Consider the following 20,064-nt stretch of genomic DNA (forward strand, 5'->3'; position numbering starts at 1 on the left):
TACTGTATGTCCCCAGTCTTCTGTATTACCGTGTGACAGAAAAGCGTGTGTGTGAATTTCAGAAACCACATGAACATTTCATTCTCATGGCAGCTACAAAGTTATATTTACATTTCAAAACACTTAAGAAATGTAATGATTACCTGGGGTTCAAAACCCATGTCAAACATTCTGTCTGCTTCATCTAAAACAACATATGTCACTCTTCGAAGATTTGTGACCCGACCTAAGATGAAAAGAAAAATAAAGACAAAAAGAAAACTAAAAATCAGTCACAATTCATTTTATGGCTACCAAGAACTTTTAAAAACTGTAAAGGAAACTAAAATGCCTGACTTAACCAGAGGGGTAAGTTAGGTATCTTTAAAAAGTGAAAAGAAATTTTGATCTACAATGTCTTAATCTAGTGGCAAATACTTTCTGACAATGGGTATATGAGGCCCTTTATTTTGTCAAACTCGTCTCTTGCATACCATCATAGGGCCTGAAGAACCTGTAAAATTCAGAAAACAGCCCTCTCCAAAACACATCATAAAACTAAGACTGAGATGAAGCATCGAGCCACATCAGCCATTATCTGACAGCATCACCTAGAAAAAAACATATTAGAGATTACAGCGTATGTGTGGAAAGCAAGTTCTAGTGCTAACTATTTTAGACACAGAAAATGTCTCTCTCTATTATTTTATAACCTACTTCCATATATTTAGAAGCTTCTTAAATGGGCATGTCAAATCCTTAATGAGAAGCTATTTGACAGCATTAGGAAACTAACGTATCACACAAAACTTTAAATACCAAAACATATTACATAAATACATTTTCCATACAAAGATATAAATCCCAATTTTATTAAATGAACCCACTGACTTAAATGCAACTGGCTTCCTAACCAGTGAAAACAAAATACATACACAGGAAATTCCTTCTAAAATATTAACAGAAGCATTGCTATCAACTGTTGAATCAATCACCTGGCAAAAACATGTATAAAATAGTTATTTAAAAATAGACCACAATGACAGATAAGAGAAAAAGGTAAAATTAATCAAGATGAATTTCAGGAGAAGACTTATCAATGCAGCATTGAGAAAAAACAAACAAACAAACAAACAAAAAAACAAGGGATTATTTAATCAGCATTCAAACCAAAACTTTCCATATGCTAGACAAGCACAATGATTTCTCAAACAATTTCGATGTCACTTTGCCAACTTCATGTACAAGTAGAATTAGAAATTCAAGCAGAATACTATTAGAAACATGCACTAACTCAGTTTTTAATACTCTATTTTGTACACCCTAAATATTGCAATGGAAACCTCTGAGAGCATTTTCTTCAAAAAATAAAAAGTGCCAAAATAAGTGCTATCTAATATTTAAGTACTCCACACTAGCATTTGTAGCCCCAATTAGTTTTGCAAGGTCGGGAACAGCATTAAATTACCTACCTTTGATGGTTTAAGTCTCGGAAGCCCAGTTCTATAAATCTTGAAGGGCCTTTCTCCACAGAAGTTAAATAATGTCAACAGTTTAGTAAGAGTTTTGATAGGGAATAATTTAACAAAGCATAACATTTGAGCTACAAACATGCAATATTTACAAAAGATAAAATTTCTTGAAGCTGCAATATCTTAATTTATGTAGTATCATAAGAAAATACTAGCTCATGTGGAGAAAAAGTCTAAATTTTGTAATAAAGAAAAGGCTACTACCCTACTCTTTTACTAAGCAAAGCCAGGCCAAAAATGGATTAAGAATCCAAGTTATGATCAGATGGAGTTACTTCTGAAAAAAAATTTTAAATTGCAAAAATATCATTAATGCTTGTAATAATTAACTTGTTACAATTTCTTTTTTTTTTTTTTGAGACAGAGTCTCACTCTGTCACCCAGGCTGTACAGTGGTGCAATCTTGGCTCACTGCAAGCTCCGCCTCCCAGGTTCAATCTATTCTCCTGTCTCAGCCTCCCAAGTAGCTGGGACTACAGGCTACAAATTTTAAGATACTGCAGCTTTAAGAAGAAATATAGAAACCCTTTGTTGGTTTCTTGCATCTGTTTTAACAAAAAAATGTAAAGAATTCAAAAATAAAAGATACCAAAAAAAATACCCCCTGACTTACCACTGTTAGCTGCTAACATGTCAATCATTCGACCAGGTGTGCAAACAATAATTTCAGCACCTCTTTTCAGCTCAGCAATCTAATAAAAAAGATGAAACTTTATAGTCTATCACTAATGCTTACTTAAACACTAAAAAATATTACATTTAGTTCTTGCCTAGTCTAATTAGAAGACTTCAAAGCTTCCTGCTTAATTATTTTGAATCTCGGGGCACTACTAAAGAAATAGCAACGTGACCACATAGTGCCATAAATTTGAAACAAATTAAAAACTAGAGAATTTTGCAAATTTGATTTGCCATTATCCCTCAAAACCAAGAAACGAACTTAAGAAAGCAGTTTAAAAAAAAAAGTGATCATCTCTTGAGCCCAGGAGTTCAAGGCTGGAGTGAGCTAAGGTCACATTCTTGTACTCCAGACTGAGCAAGAGCAAGACCCTGTCTCAGAAAAAGAAATTTCTAAGTGACCACACAGACTAGTGTTTTTTGAATTGAGGGCTGCCACATTAGTGAATCATGAAATCACTTTAATAGTCATAATCAGCTTTTTTTTTTTTTTGAGACAGGGTCTCACTCTGTTGCCCAGGCTCTGTTGCCCAGTGCAGCAGTGTCATCATAGCTCACTGCAGCCTAGATCCTGGGCTCAAGTGACCCTCCCATCTCAGCCCCTCCCCCCACCACCCCACACACCCTCCCAGTAGCTAGGACTAGGCGCTCGCTAATTTATTTACTGTTTTAAGAGATGGGGTCTCACTACATTGCCCAGGCTGGTCTCAAACTCCTGGACTCAAGTGATTCTTCCATTTCAGCCTCCCAAAGTGCTGTGATGATTACAGGTATGAGCCATAGTGTTCAACCACAACCAGCATTTTTTAAATGAAATGGAATGGAAAATACCAGAAGTCCCTTAACATCATAAAACTTTTGTTTGGTATTTATATAAATACAATATGCAGGCATGTACCATGTTATTTTGTAAGTGTATTTCTACAAACTATAGTCATGAAAAATCATAAACTTAGAAAATGAAGTAAGTTGAAGTAATTAAAAAAGCGCTGGAGTTAACAAAAGCAAATATTCTTGAGGTGTGTTCTTGTAACAATAGTCCTAAGAAACACTTTTGTAGTTAAGTTCAGAAAACGTCACTTAATTTATCCCATTTATCTAGCAACACAATATACATTAGCTTATTAAGAACTAAGAAGTCTTACAGGAAAGAAAGTGGTTTTAACTTTTTATACTCCAACATTTCCAAAACTTATCCAATCACAGAACCTACTTTTTTGCCCTCTTCTAGTTAAGCAAAATATCTGAAAACTATTTCATTCTTTAGAAGACAGCTAAAGGGCTGGTCACAGTGGCTCACGCCTATAATACCTTTGGGAGGTGTTACAAAGGGAAGCCAAGGCAAGCAGATTGCTTGAGCCCAGGAATTCGAGACCAGCCCGGGCAACATGGCAAAACCTCATCTCTATAAAAAAATACAAAAATTAGCTGGGTGTGGTGGCATGTGTCTGTGGTCCCAGCTACTCAGGAGGCTGAAGAGGGAGGACTGCTTAAGCCCAGGAGGTCAAGGATGCAGTGAGCCAAGATCGCACCACTGCACTACATACAGCCTGGGCAACAGAGTAAGACGCTGTCTCAAATAAAACAAAACCAAAAAAAAACAAAAAACAAAACAAACAAACAAAAACACCTCTAATACTAATGCATCCCAGTAATCACCATCACTTCCCCTGCCCCCCAAGATGGAGTCTTGCTCTGTCTCCCAGGCTGGAGTGCAGTGGCGTGATCTCAGCTTACTGCAACCTCCGCCTCCCAGGTTCAAGTGATTCTCCTGCCTCAGCCTACCGAGTGGCTGATATTACAGGCAGGCGCCACCACGCCAGGCTAATTTCTGTGTTTTTAGTAGAGAGAGGGGGTCTCGCCATGTTGGCTAGGCTGGTCTTGAGCTCCTGACCTCGTGATCCACCCACGTTAGCTTCTCAAAGTGCTGGGATTACAGGCTTGAGCCACCGTGCCTTGCCACCATCACTTTTTAAAGATGTCAGCATAGATTAGAGAAAACAAACGCTCAGAGATCAGAGACCTAGGTTCCAGGACAAACTCTAGAACGTATTAACCTAATTGGTCAACTTAATAAATCTTTCTGAATATTTCCTCATGTAAAATGAAAAAAAAATCTGCCTTCTCAGGCAGGGGAAGAGGGAAGAGGGATAACCCATGTAAAAATGATTCAAAAATTCTAATATAGCATTAACATAATATGTTCTTTTCTGCCACAACTATATTGGGTCATAATTAACAAAAATTATATATATTTAAAGTGTACAACATGTTTGATATACATATACACTCTGAAATGATGACCACAATCAAGCTAACATATCACCTCACATAGTTACCAATATTTTCTTTTGTGGTAAGAACATGTAAGATTGGTAGGGCGCGGTGGCTCACGCCTGTAATCCCAACACTTTGGGAGGCGAAGGCAGGAGGATCACCTGAGGTCAGGTGTTCAAGACCAATCTGGCCAATATGGTAAAACCTCGTCTCTACTAAAAATACAAAAATTAGCCAGGCGTGGTGGCGGGCACCTGTAGTCCCAGCAACTTCGGAGGCTGAGGTAGGAGAATCGCTTGAACCGGGGAGGCAGAGGTTGCAGTGAGCCGAGATCGCGCCACTGTACTCCAGCCTAGGTGACAGAGCGAGACTCCATTTCAAAAAAAAAAAAACAAACAAACAAAAAATCATGATGTGGGATCTACTGGCTTAGCAAATTTTCAGCATACAATATAATATTAACTAGTCACCATGCCGTACATTACATCTCCAAAGGTATTCATCCTGCATAAAATAACTAATTCTTACTATTATTTTTATACTTCATTTTTTAAATGATTTTAGAAGCAATCACTATTCCAAAAACTAAAAGTAAAAGTCACTATTTTACTTTATTGCATCATCCAACTTGAGAAAAGAATGGAAAACATGAATGTTTCTTATATAACTACCTGCTCACTGATTCCTGTTCCTCCATAAACACAGACCACTCTAAGTCCCAAAGTCTTGGAAAACTTCTTACACTCTTTAGTAATCTGTAAAGCCAGTTCTCGAGTTGGAGTCATGATGACAGCTGGAAAGATAAATACATCAGTAGCCTAACCACCAAAGTTCTTAAGGCTATGCTTTAAAGTGTTCAATTTAACCTTTACAATAAAGTTCAGATTGTTTCACCTAATTTTTGTTTCGTTATGCATCCCTGAAAACTATTTCAAAAGTTGTGTAACAGCAGAGGTTGTGGGGAAGGATAAATATAAGCAGATTTTTAAAAACATGCTAAAAGAAGATAAATGACAGTTAAATGCCTCATCCAACCCTCAGGAAAATACTTGGTTCAAAAGAATGCAAATAGTTTTCTAATGCAAATCACAGAACAAAGAAAATCAAGTGACTCACTGTGCCACAGAAGCCATACTGCTGCTTCCAGAAACAACCTTGGTCTGAGGGGCACAGACAGAGGAGAGATATACTATGCCCCGTGTTCCTAAGAGAGAAGCTGAACAACTTTCCAAAACCCTACTCATCTTTGCAAAAGTTATCTCTGTCAAGATGAATCAAGAAACCAGAATCTAAACAAGTAATCTTGAATGAAATGCTGGCATTATAGCCTGTTAAGGCCAAAAACAACCTAGGAAAGTATGTTTCCCTAGTGTATCTTCCATGTTGCTTTTATATATCCACTGATACTGGGCTAACAAACCTCAATATAAATAAACAGATAGATGCACGAGGAGTCTACCTGCCAAGTCAGAGTTTAAAAACTGAGCTGTGCCAGGAGAGGCTGTTTTTGTACTTCTGAGATGTCACTCCAGAGCTCTGAAGATTCTCACTCCACCTGCTGGTAAGGGGAAATGAGCCCCAAAGTGCCAAATTGATAAAGAAAATGTACATAAAGACATCTTCATTGTCATAATTAAGAACATTATAAACTATAAGGTCTTTCTGTTTGACAACAAAGCTGTTATTTGAAAAATAGTTTAATGAAAAGAATTGTACCTATTGGCCCCTCTCCTTCCTCTAATGACCTCTGATCCATGATGTGTCTAAACATGGGCAACAGAAAAGCAATGGTCTTTCCACTTCCTGTTTTGGCAATGCCAATCAAATCTCGTCCAGACATTATAGCAGGAATAGCTTGGGTTTGGATGGGTGTGGGCTTTTCATAGCCATGCCTTAAAAAGAAAACCAAAGGAAGAAAAGGTAAGAATTGAGATTCCTGGGCCCCAGAGAGGTCCTATGTGTTCCCATAAAAATAAACTTCCAAAAGGTGGTATATATCATACAATAAAATACTATTTGGCAATAAAAAGGAATGAAGTACTAACACATTCTACAGTATGGACTAACCTTTACAACATTATGTAAAGTGAAAAAGATCAGGCACTAAAGACTATATATTGTTTGAACCCATTTACATGAAATGTTAGGAATAGCCAAATCTATTCTAGAGACAAAAAGTAGATTAATGGTTGCCCAGGGGTTGGGAGAGGGGAGAAGACTGACTACTAGTGGACAAAAGTTTCTTTTCGGGATAATGAAAAATTTAAAAATTAGGCAAGGTGCAGTGGTTCATGACTGAAATCCCAGCATTCTGGGAGGCTGAGATGGGAGAATCATTTGGGGCCAGGAGTTCGAGACCAGCCTGGTCAACATAGCGACACCCCATCTCTTTAAAAAAAAAAAAAGGCCGGGCATGGTGGCTCACGCCTGTAATCCCAGTGCTTTCAGAGGCCGCGGCGGGCGGATCATTTGAGGTACAGAGTTCAAGACCACCCTCACCAACATGGAGAAACCCTGTCTCTACTAAAAATACAAAATTAGCCGGGCGTGGTGGCGCATGCCTGTAATCTCACCTACTTGGGAGGGTGAGGCAAAAGAATCACTTGAACCCAAGAGGTGGAGGTTGCAGTGAGCCAAGATCGAGCCACTGCACTCCAGCCTGGGCAACAAGAGTGAAACTCCAACTCAAAAAAAAAATTAAAAAAGGCCGGGCACAGTGGCTCATGCCTGTAATCCCAGCACTTTGGGAGGCTGAGGCAGGTGGATCACGAGGTCAGGAGTTTGAGGCCAGCCTGACTAACATGGTGAAACCCCGTCTCTACGAATAATACAAAAATTAGCCAGGCGTGGTGTGGCACACACCTGTAGTCCCAGCTACTTGGGAGGCTGAGGCAGGAGAATCACTTGAACCCGAGAGGCGGAGGTTGCGGTGAGCCGAGATCACGCCACTGCACTCCAGCCTGGGCAAGAGTGAGACTCTGTCTCAAAAAAATAAATAAATAAAATAAAATAAAATAAATTCAAAAAAATTTTCAAAAATTAACTACTGTGATAATTGTACAACTAAAAAAATACACTAAAAACCATTAAGTTGGCCAGACGCAGTGGCTCATGCCTGTAATCCCAGCACTTTGGGAGGCTGAGGCGGGTGGATCATGAAGTCAAGAGATCGAGACCATCCTGGCCAACATGGTGAAACCCCGTCTCTACTAAAAACACAAAAATTAGCCGGGCATGGTGGGGCGTTCCTGCAATCTCAGCTACTCAGGAGGCTGAGGTAGGAGAATTGCTTGAACCCGGGAGGCGAAGGTTGCAGTGAGCTGGGATTGCGCCACTGCACTCCAGCCTGGTGACAGAGTGAGACTCTGTCTAAAAGAAAAAAAAAGAAAAAAAAAAAAAACCGTAAGTTGCATAATTTTTTCCTTCTTTTTTTTTTAAGACAGTCTCTCTCTGTCACTAGGCTGGCGTGCAGTGGCATGATCTCAGCTCACTGCAACCTCCACCTCCCAGGTTCAAGCGATTCTGCTGCCTCAGCCTCCTGAGTAGCTGGGACTACAGGCTAGCTGGGACTACAGGCATGCGCCACCACACCCAGCTAATTTTTGTATTTTTAGTAGAGACGGGGTTTCACCATGTCAGTCAGGATAGTCTCAATCTCCTAACTTCATGATCTGCCCCTCTTGGCTCCCAAAGTGCTGAGATTACAGGCGTGAACCACAGCGTCCAGCCAAGTTGCATAATTTAACCAGCGCTTTGGGAAGCCAAGGTGGGGAGATCACTTGAAGTCAGGAGTTTGAGACCAGCTTCACCAACATGATGAAACCCTGTCTCTATTAAAAATACAAAAATTGGGTGGGTGTGGTGGAGGATACCTGTAATCCCAGCTACTTGAGGCTACGGCATGAGAATCGTTTGAACCCGGGATGCAGAGGTTGTAGTGAGCTGAGATTGTGCCAATGCACGCCTGAGAGACAGAGGCGGGAGGCTCTGTCTCAAAGAAAAAAATGAATAAAAAATTTAAAAGGCCAGGCATGGTGGCTTATGCCCATAATCCCAGCACTTTCGGAGGCCGAGGCAGGCAGATCACCTGAGGTCAGGAGTTCAATGCCAGCCTGGCCAATATGGTGAAACCCTGTCTCTACTAAAAATATACAAAAAAATTAACCAGCTATGGTGGCACACATCTGTAGTTCCAGCTACTCAGAAGGCTGAGGCAGAATTGGTTGAGCCCGGGCGGCTGAGGTCACAGTGAGCGCAGTGAGATTGCACCACTGCACTCCACCCTGGGCAACAGAGCAAGACTCTGTCTCAAAAAATAAAAAAACAAAACTAGTTGTATAATTTAAAGAGTAAATTTTGATATGTAAATTATCTCAATGAAAGTTTTTTAAAACGTAAGTTTTTTTTAGAGTAAAAATGTAACTCAGGGAGACACTGGTGTGGAAGGACTATTTTGAGCAACAAGACACGGAAAACATAAACAACCACCAACCACTTACTTTTTGAGGGAATTTAAGATCTTCATGGAAATTCCACACTGGACCCAGGATTTAATTGGTTTGGGGCAACCTTTTCCTTTAACTGTAATGCCCTCCATTTCCAATCGAAACACATTTACCTCTACAAAACAAAACCCAGATTAAAAGTTCTTAAATATTGTTCTATTGGTGTCTTCTACTTTTCAGTTAGGCATAAGATTAACAAACTTTAACTCTTATGCCAGGCCCAGTGGCTCACACCCGTAATCCTAGCAACTAGCACTTTGGGAGACAGACACAGGCAGATCACTTGAACCCAGGAGTTGAAGACCAACCTGGGCAACATGGTGAAACCCTGTCTCAACAAAAAGTACAAAAATTAGCTGGGTGTGGTGGCACATGCCTGTAGTCCCAGCTACTCGGGAGGCTGACATATGACGATCACCTGAGCCTGGGGTGGGAATGGGGGGCGTGGTAGGAAATCAAGGCTGCAGTGAGCCATGACTGCACCACTGCACTCCAGCCTCTAGCCTGGGCAATGGAGTGAGACTCTGTCTCAAAATAAAACAAAACGAAACCAAAAATTTTTTTAATTTTTGTATTTTTTTAGTAGAGACGGGGTTTCACCATATCGGCCAGGATGGTCTCAAACTCTTGACCTCGTGATCTGCCCGCCTCAGCCTCCCAAAGTGCTGGGATTACAGGTGTGAGCCACTGTGCCCAGCCTAGTTTTTTGTATTTTAGTAGAGATGGGGTTTCACTGTAGAGACGGGGTTTCACTGTATTGCCCAGGCTGGTCTCGAACTTCTGAGCTCAGACAATCCACCCACCTTGGCCTCCCAAAGCGCTGAGATTACAGGCGTGAGCCACCGCAGCTGGCCAATTAATTTTTGATCATTTTAAAAATATTTCCAAAACACCTTCCTTCATTAGACACTATCCACATCTCTCTTGAGCAATGTGAAATGTATCCTCTTCTGTTCCCTTATAACCAGTAAATGAAAAAACGGAATTTTACCTTCTTGAGACATTTTTGCTAGTTCTGGAACTTCAACATAGAAGTTTTTCCTAAATGGCTCATATTCAATTTTTCCATGATCAACTGGTTCCAGAAGCTTTCGCTGTTTTGTTTGATACCCTGTAAGGGCTGTCTGAAGATCAACTTCTTCCTCCTCTGAAGAATACTACAGTTTAAAAGACAAAATTAAAGTGCTAAGTTCATTACTATTTTCCCCTTGTGGGAAGCAATACTCCTAGCTTTTCAAATCTTCCTCTCCTAGAAACTACTCTAATTTTTTTTACTTTCTACAACACACTGTTTGACCCACAAGATTTTTATAGTGCTCCAGCACACTTAAACCTCATAATTTTAAAATCACCTCAAATGACATATGTCACCTTGAATTAGAAACGTATCAAGCAGCTCCTGAATAATTTTTCAACTTAGTTTTTTTTCTTTGCCTTTAGAAGGTTAAAATGCCAATATAAAGCTAAAACAGTAATCATCAGAGACAGCTCTAATAAGGTTTTGCTATTGTTTTTACTATATAAATCTTTACAATACGTGTTAATGGAAAGAAAGTTAATTCATTCTGTTACTCCATTTTTTTCTCTCCATATTGTACGCCTGAAGTGAGCTGATGAGGGGCAGAAAGATCATACGGTTAGGAATGAAAGACATCAGAATGTTCCACTAAACAGATATTTAACTACATACTATTATACTACTAAGAATAGCAAGAACGTCTCTCAATTCTAGGAATTTCTCCTAGCTCACACAAATGAAAAGCACATCTCCATGAATGCTTTCTAATAAATGCTTCCAGGATAGTATCATAAACAAAGTCAAAATTAAGAAAAATCACCTCCATGGCATCCTGGTCATTCTCCATCAGCTCACCTTTCTTCTTATCAGAATCCACAACTGCTTTTTTGGTTGTCACAACAGTGACAACTTTTGTGACCGTTGGCCCAGACTTCTAAAATAAAGAACAAATATAGAATATTTTGCAAAGCTGAAACACAGGTTATATAACAGCCGAAGCACACAATAGCTGACACAATTTGATCTTTAGTTTTTTTCCTTTTTTTAGTGACATGGTCTCAGTCACCCAGGCTTGAGTGGTGTGATCGTAGCTCACTGTAACCTCAAATTTCTGGGCTCAAGGATTTGTCCCATCAGTCCTCCTAAGTTGCTAGGACTACAAGCACATGTCACCAAACCCAGTTAATTTTTTTTGTTTTTTTGGTAGAAAGAGTCATGCTATGTTGCCCAGGCTGGTCTTGAACTACTTGGCTCCAGTGATCCACCAGCCTCAGCCTACCAAAGTTCTGGGATTGCAGGTGTGAGCCAGGGCATTGAGCCAACTGAGTTATTAAATGAAAAGACAAACAATAGCCTGTTTTACTCATTAATTTGTATAAATTTTTAAGCATAATATAATTATATTTTATAATACATCCATTTATCATTTACTGTATTACAAATAATTTTATATAATATAATTATACATTATTTATTTATTTATTTATTTATTTATTTATTTATTGAGATAAAGCTTTGCTCTTGTCACCCAGGCTGGAGTGCAATGGCATGATTTCAGCTCACTGTAACCTCTGCCTCCTGGATTCAAGCAATTCTCCTGCCTCAGCCTCCCCAGGAGCTGGGATTACAGGCGCTCGCCACTATGTCCGGCTAATTTTTGTATTTTTAGTAGAAACAGGGTTTCATCATGTTGGCAGGCTGGTCTCGAACTCCTTACCTCAGGTAATCCACCCACCTCAGCCCCTGCAAAAGTGCTGAGATTACAGGTGTGAGTCAGCATACCCAACCAATTTTATACACACACACACACACACACACACACACACATATACACATATATACACACATACACATACATATATACACACATATACATATATACATATACATGTACACACACACACACACACACACACACACACATATGTTTTTTCAGACTGAGTCTTATTCTGTCTCCCAGGTTGGAGTACAGTGGTGTGATCTAGGCTAATTGCTCCCAGTTCAAGCTATTCCCCTGCCTCAGCCTCCCAAGTAGCTGGGATTAGAGGCATCTGCCATCACACCCATCTAATTCTTGTATTTTTAGTAGAGATGGCATTTTGCCATGTTGGCCAGGCTGATCTCTAACTCCTGACCTCAGGTGATCCATCTGCCTCGGCCTCCCAAAATGTTGGCATTACAGGCATGAATCACCATGTCCGGCATGATTATGTATTTTTAAACTACCACTGGGCTAGGTACAGTGGCTCTTGTCTGTAATCCCAGCACTTTGGGAGGCCAAGACAGGAGGATCACTTGAGTCAAGGAGTTCGAGACCAGCCTGGGTAACACAGTGAGATTCCATCTCTATAAACAATTAGCCAGGTGTGGTGGTACATGCCTGTAGTCCTAACTACTAAGAAGGTTGAAGCAGAGCGATCGCTTCAGCCCAGGAGTGTGAGGTATGATCACGCCACTGCACTCCAGCCTGGGTAACACAGCGAGACCCTGTCTCTAAAAAACATTTTCTTTTTCTTTTTTTGAGACGGAGTCTCACTCTGTCGCGCAGGCTGGAGTGCAGTGGCGCAATCTCGGCTCACTGCAAGCTCCGCCTCCTGGGTTCACACCATTTCTCCTGCATTAGCCTCTCCGAGTAGCTGGGACTACAGGCGCCCGCCACCATGCCTGGCTAATTTTTTGTATTTTTTAGTAGAGATGGGGTTTCACCATGGTCTCGATCTCCTGACCTCGTGATCCGCCCGCCTCGGCCTCCCAAAGTGCTGGGATTACAAGCGTGAGCCACCGCGCCTGGCTAAAACATTTTCTTAATTAAAAAATAAAATAAGGCTGAGTGTGGTGGTTCACGCTTGTAATCCCAGCACTTTGGGAGGCCAAGGCAGACAGATCATTTGAGGTCAGGAGTTCAACGCCAACATGGCCAACAGGTGAAACCCTGTCTCTACTAAAAATACAAAAATTAGCCAGGCATGGTGGTGGGCACCTGTAATCCCAGCTACTCGGGAGGCTGAGGTAGGAGAATCACTTGAACCTGGGAGGCACAGGGTGCAGTGAGCAGAGATAGTGCCACTACACTCCAGCCTAGGCAACAGAGCAAGACTCCATCTCAAAAAAAATAAAATAGGGCAGGAGCAGTGGCTAATGCCTGTAATCCCAGCACGTTGGGAGGCCAAGGCAGGTGGATGACCTGAGGTCAGGAGTTCGAGACCAGCCTGGCCAACACGGTGAAACCCCGTCTCCACTAAAAATACAAAAATTAGCTGGGCGTGGTGGCAAGGGCCTGTAAACCCAGCTACTCAGGAACTGAGGCAGAAGAATCACTTGAACCCAGGAGGTGGAGGTTGCAGTGAGCTGAGATTACACCACTGCACTCCAGCCTAGGCAACAAAGGCGACACTCCATCTCAAAAAAATAAATTAAATTAATATAAAATAAAATAAAATGAGGCTGGGCACAGTGGTTCATGCCTGTAATCCCAGTACTTTGGGAGGCCGAGGCGGGAGGATCACCTGAGGTCGGGAGTACGCGACCAGCCTGACCAACATGGTGAAACCCGGTCTCTACTAAAAATACAAAACAGCCGGGCGTAGTGGCAGGCACCTGTAATCCCAGCTACTTGGGAGGCTGAGGCAGGAGAATTGCTTGAACTCGGGAGGCGGAGGTTGCAATGAGCCAAGATTGCGCCACTGCACTGCAGCTTGGGCAATAGAGCGAGACTCTGTCTCAGGAAAAAATAAATAAATAAATAAAATGAAACAAAATACTACTAAATGGTATTTTCCAATCACTAGGCAAGCCAGGGGCTTGTACTGGGAGCCTGAATAAATCAATAAACAAAACAGGTAAAAGTCACTGCCCTTAGAGTGCTTACATTTTAGAAGGGAGAAGGGACATACTGTAAACACAAAAAAATTATATAATTTGTCAAAATGTAATAAATGCTATGAAAAAGAGGAAAAATAGAATAAAGTGAGGGGCATCAAGGGTATCAAAGACACAGCTGGGCATGGTGGCTCATGCCTGTAATCCAAGTATTTTGGGAGGCTGAAGCAGGTGGATCACTTGAGGCCAGGAATTCGAGACCAGCCTGAGCAACATGGTAAAACCTCATCTCTAGGAAAATACAAAAATTAGCCAGGTGTGGTGGTGCACACATGTAGTTCCAGCTACTTGGGAGGCTGAGGTAGGTAGACTGCATGGACCTGGGAGGTGGAGGATGCAGTGAGCCAAGATCACACCACTGCACTCCAGCCTGGGTAAGAGAAAGAGAGACTCTGTATCAAAAAAAAAAAAAAAAAAAAGAGTATCAAAGACAGGAGTGCTAGAGAAGTCTCCAGAGAACTTATTAAAAAGGTTAATATGTAAGCAAAGATATTAAACGAAGTTGATGGTGTTAGAAGAGTGACTTTCGAAAGAACACTGATAGCTAAAATTTACCAGTATCTCTGGTACTTAGAAAAAGTACTGCCATCTCTCAGATGAGGAGAAAGAAAACTGTTAGCTTTATAAAGTCATGCAAATCAGTAGGACAATGCAATGGAAAACTGAAGTTACCCAAGAGGAAACAGAAATCTTTAAAAATAAGAAATTCCATACCTTTTCATTTCCCCCACCACCTTTTACACTTCTCATGTTAAATTTTTTTACTTCCTCTTTCACTTCTTCCATGTAAGCATCTAATGGATCTAACTCCTCACCCTCCATTTCATTTCCTTCCTTTTCAGCTTCTGCAGGATCATCTTCATCATCTAAAATACCAGAATACACATTCTTTAAACATGTTTCAAAATGCATTATTTCACAATCAGACCACATCCCACCTCTCTAACCTTTTCTCCCACTGCCCAAACACCCCTTTTCCAATTACTCCAGCCATCCAGCAGTTCAAATGCTCACATTCTGAAGTTTTTCCATTTTTACATGAAGCATGTATTACTTTTGAATATTAACGATGACAAAATAAATATGAATATAAATTGGTTGTAAAAGGGTCAAAAGATTAATTATGCCAAAAAAGGTGATCTCCAATAATAGATTTTACAGCTATACAGGTGGATGCAGAACTACAAACTTGCTCTGCTAAATCACTTTTTTTTTTTTTTTTTTGAGACAGAGTCTCGCTCTGCTGCCCAGGCTGGAGTACAGTGGTGCAATCTCGGCTCACTGCAAGCTCCGCCTTCCGGGTTCCTGGGTTCCCACCATTCTCTTGTCTCAGCCTGACGAGTAACCGGGCTGATTTTTTGTATTTTTAGTAGAGACGGGGTTTCACCATGTGAGCCAGGATGGTCTCTAACTCCTGACCTCGTGATCTGCCCGCCTCGGCCTCCCAAAGTGCTGGGATTACAGGCATGAGCCACCACGCCTGGCCTTTTTTTTTTTTTTTTTTTTTTTTTTTTTTTTTTTTGAGACGGAGTCTTGCTCTGTCGCCCAGGCTGGAGTGCAGTGTCGCGATCTCAGCTTACTGCAACCTCTGCATCGCGGGTTCAAGCAATTCTCCTGCCTCAGCCTCCTGAGTAGCTGGGATTACAGGCGCACGCCACCATACTTGGCTAATTTTTGTATTTGGTAGAGACGGGGTTTCACCATGTTTGTCAGGCTGGTCTCGAACTCCTGACCTTGTGATCCACCCACCTCAGACTCCCAAAGTGTTGGGATTACAGGCGTGAGCCACTGACCCCAGCTAAATGACATTTTCAATTACAGTTGATCCCTCAACAACATAGGTTTGAACTGCATGGGTCCACATGGAAGTAATTTTTCTTCCGCCTTTGCCACCCCAGAGACAAGACCAACTCCTCCTCCTCTTCTTCCTTCTCAGCGTACTCAATGTGAAGATGACAAGGATGAAGACCTTTAAGATGATCTACTTCAATTTAATGGACAGTAAGTATATTTTCTCTTTCTTGTAATTCTTTTCTTTTTTCGAGACAGAGTCTCTCGCTCTGTTGCCAGGTTGGAGTGCAGTGGCACCATCTCGGCTCACTGCTGGCAACCTCCACCTCCCAGGTTCAACCAATTCTCCTGCCTCAGCCTCCCAAATAGCTGGGACTACAGGTGTGTGCCACCACACCACGCTAATTTTTGTATTTTTAGTAGAGACGGAGTTTCACCATGTTGGCCAGGATGATCTTCATCTCTTGACCTTGTGAACCACCTGCCTCGGCCTCCCAAAGTGCTGGGATTACAGGCATGCACCGGCGCGCCCAGCCTCTAATCCTCTTAATAACATTCCTTCCTCCAGCTTACCATATTAAAAGAATACAGTATTCAATACATAAAGCATACAAAGTATGTGTTATTCAACTGTTCATGTTATTGGTGAACATTAAGCAGTTAATGCTTAGTTTCTGGGGAGTAAAAAGTTATATATGGATATTTCACTGTGTGGGGGTTGGTGTGCTTAGCTACCAAGTTGTTCAAGGGTCAACTGTATTTCTTTTCTTTCAATTACCTTTCAATCACAGAAGATAGCATATCTCAGTTATGTAAAAAAGATTAGATTGTCTAGAATTAAGACATCATGACTACTTGGCTGGGCGTGATGGCTCACACTTGTAATCCCATTGCTTTGGGAGGCCGAGGCAGGCGGATCACGAGTTCAGGTGTTTGAGACCAGCCTGGCCAACACAGTGAAACCCCATCTCTACTAAAAATAGGCCAAGGCGGGTGAATCACAAGGTTAGGAGTTCAACACCAACCTGGCCAATGTGGTGAAACCTCGTCTCTACTAAAAATACAAAAAAATTAGCTGGACGTGGTGGTGTACACCTGTAATCCCAGCTACTCAGGAGGCTGAGGCAGAGAATTTCTTGAACCCGGGAGGCAGAGGCTGCAGTGAGCCGAGATCACGGCACTACGCTCAAGCGCGGGCAATAGAGCGAAAAAAAAGACATCATGACTACTTATAGATAGAATCTACTTAAACCATTCTTTGGAACTTTCACAGATAATGGACCAAAATCCCATTTTCCTATAAAATTCTACAATCTTCTACTTTACTAAAATCTCAAAAGTCAAAATCAGATGAGAAGGGAAATGTTTCCATCCTCAATTATGAAATATCAGCAGCCAGGCACAGTGGCTCCTGCCTATAATCCCAGCACTGAGAAAGGTCAAAGCAGCAGGCTCTCTTGACCCCAGGAGCTCAAGACTAGCTGGGTAACATATCGATACCCTGGGTCTTCAAAACATGACAAAATTAGCTGGGCATGGTGGCTCACGCCTGTAATCCCAGCACTTTGGGAGGCCAAAGTGGGAGGATTACCTGAGGTCAGGAGTTCAAGACCGGCTTGGCCAACATAGCAAAACCCCACCTGTACTAAAAATACAAAAATTATCCAGGTATGGTGGCAGGTGCCTGTAATCCCGGCTACTTGAAAAGCTGAGGCGCAAGAGAATAGCTTGAACATGGGAGGCGGAGAATGCAGTGCTGCCTGGGTGACAGAGCGAGACCGTCAAAAAAGAAAAAAAGACAAAATTAGCCAGGCATGGTGGCTACTCTGGAAACTGAGGCAGAAAAATCACTTGACCCCAGGAGGTCAAGTCTGCAGTGAACTATGACCGTGAGACTGCACTCCAGCCTAGGCAACAGAATGAAATTCTATCTCCAAAAACATAAAAAAGAAAAGAAAAATCAGAGGAGGGACTTGAAAGCATGCCCTTAATTTACTCTCCTTACTAACATTCACATTGGTATAATATATTAAAGAGCTATTTACTGGCTACGCCTAATAGCACTCAATGATTCATTCTAAAGTAAAATCAGTGATGCTTACTAAACACAATTCTGTATTTCAAATTACAACATAAATATTAAAAGGAGCTTTTACAATCTCAGTTCCACTTCTGGGTATATACTTCACAGAACTCAATACAGAGACTCAAACAGATATTTATACACCAATGGTCATAGGAGCATTACTAACAATAACGAAAGGGTGGAAACAACTAAATTATCCAACGGCAGGTGAATGAACAAACAAAACTTGGCATATATATACAGTGAAATATTATTCAGCTATATAAAGAAATTCCAACATGCTACAACATACATGCACCTTGAAGACATTATGCTAAGTGAAATAAGCCAGACACAAAAAGACAAGTATTTATTATGATTCCACTTATGTGAGGTAGCTAGACTAAACAAATTCAGAGACAGAAAATAGAGCAAAGGGGCCGGGCACGGTGGCTCAAGCCTGTAATCCCAGCACTTTGGGAGGCCGAGGCGGGCGGATCACGAGGTCAGGAGATCGAGACCATCCTGGCTAACACGGTGAAACCCCGTCTCTACTAAAATTACAAAAAATTAGCCGGGCGTGTTGGCGGGCGCCTGTAGTCCCAGCTACTTGGGAGGCTGAGGCAGGAGAATGGCGTGAACCCGGGAGGCGGAGCTTGCAGTGAGCCGAGATCGCGCCACTGCACTCCAGCCTGGGTGACAGAGCGAGACTCTGTCTCAAAAAAAAAAAAAAAGAAAATAGAGCAAAGGTCACAAGAAGTAGCGAGAAAAGGCGTCACAGAGTTATTTAAAAGGTGCAGAGTTTGTGCGTGGAATGATGAAAAAGTTATGCAAACAGACAGTGGTAACGACTGCACAACACTGCAAATGTACTTATCACTGAATTGAAACCTGAAAATGATGAAAATGGTAAATAGCGTTGTATGCATAGTTTTCAACAATAAAAAAGATTAAAAACCCCTTATGAAATATTATTCATATAATATTCTACATGAGGTGTTATACAAGCTATTAGGCTAAAAAATATACCATCATCGTCCTCTAAACTCCACTTTTTCCCTTGTTTCATCTCTTCGATTTCCTTTTTCAGTTCTCCTATGTTTTCCATAGCCTTTTTACGTTGCTCTTCTCGCCATTTTTCTACTCTTTCTTTTCGCTTTCTCATTTCTTCTTCCAGCTTATTCTGGTCAAAGTTCTTGAGGGAATAAAAGAAAGAAAGAGATGGGGGAAAATAAAAAGCAAAACCAAATTTAATAATTTTGCTCCAAGTGACATTCCAGTAAGTTCTTCAAAGTAAAAGAAGGGGAAAAAAGGCATATATACAAACTCCTCAGGGTAGACTTAGATCACACACCTTTATAAATATACACACAAATATATTACCAAAATGAAATCACAAAAAAAGCATCTTCATATAACAAAGCCAAAAGATAGATTTCAAACACCATAAATTAATCTGATTTTACTTACAAGCATTATGCACACATAAACTTTATTTCTTCCTAACAATAGAAACTAATTAGCAAGCAAAGTTTCCCAGTTATTCTCAATTTTAATCCCCTAAACTCCTCCAAAATTGCCTCTATGAAAAGCAATTTTCTATTACAAGTTAGAAAATAAACGACATCAACATGATAAAGAAATTTTGTGGCCAGGCACATGGTACATGTCTGTGGTCCCAGCTACTTGGGAAGCTGAGGCTAAAGGATCCCTTGAGCACAGGAGGTTGAGATCAGCCTCAGCAACAAAGGGAGACTCTGTGTTATTAAAAAAATACAAGTTTATGGCCAGGCATGGTGGCTTACACCTGTAATCCCAGCACTGTGGGAAGCCGAGGCTGGTGGATCCCTTGAGGTCAGGAGTTGGAAACCACCCTGGCCAACATGGTGAAACCCTGTCTCTACTAAAAACACAAAAATTAGCTGGGCATGGTTCTCCATTCCTGTAGTTCCTCCTTCAGGAGGCTGAAGCAGGAAAATTGCTTCAACTCAGATGGCGGAGGTTGCAGGGAGCTGAGATCACACCATTGTACTCCAGCCTCGGCAACAAGAGCAGAACTCTGTCTCAAAAAAATGAATAGGCCAGGTACGGTGGCTCATGCTTGTAATTCCAGTGCTTTGGGAGGCAGAGGCGGGCGGATTGCCTGAGGTCAGGAGTTCGAGACCAGTCTGGCCAACAGGGGGAAACCCCATCTCTACAAAAAATACCAAAAAATTAGCTGGGCATGGTGGCATGCACCTGTAATCCCAGCTACTCAGGAGGCTGAGGCAGGGGAATTGCTTGAACTCCCAAATTCCTGGGATTACAGGCGTGAGCCACAGCACCTGGCCTCATGTCTAA

The 20,064-nt window shown here is 41.4% G+C and overlaps 1 protein-coding gene across 3 annotated transcripts in view; it reads right to left on the reverse strand.

Annotated features, from left to right (window-relative positions):
• Window positions 1–20,064, reverse strand: part of DDX46 (DEAD-box helicase 46) — a 75,848-nt gene that overhangs the window by 39,233 nt on the left and 16,551 nt on the right. For all 3 annotated transcript variants that reach the window (XM_055233042.2, XM_063611563.1, XM_055233043.2), the window contains exons 5-13: window positions 18,754–18,919; window positions 14,583–14,734; window positions 10,810–10,923; window positions 9,963–10,128; window positions 8,966–9,086; window positions 6,183–6,358; window positions 5,138–5,259; window positions 2,125–2,203; window positions 144–226 (exon numbers count right to left, since the gene is read on the reverse strand). In XM_055233042.2, the coding sequence (XP_055089017.1) occupies window positions 144–226; window positions 2,125–2,203; window positions 5,138–5,259; window positions 6,183–6,358; window positions 8,966–9,086; window positions 9,963–10,128; window positions 10,810–10,923; window positions 14,583–14,734; window positions 18,754–18,919 (1,179 nt within the window). The remainder of the gene's footprint in view (window positions 1–143; window positions 227–2,124; window positions 2,204–5,137; window positions 5,260–6,182; window positions 6,359–8,965; window positions 9,087–9,962; window positions 10,129–10,809; window positions 10,924–14,582; window positions 14,735–18,753; window positions 18,920–20,064) is intronic.

Source organism: Symphalangus syndactylus, chromosome 11 (assembly GCF_028878055.3).
Source record: "Symphalangus syndactylus isolate Jambi chromosome 11, NHGRI_mSymSyn1-v2.1_pri, whole genome shotgun sequence".
Taxonomy (NCBI): Eukaryota; Metazoa; Chordata; class Mammalia; order Primates; family Hylobatidae; genus Symphalangus; species Symphalangus syndactylus.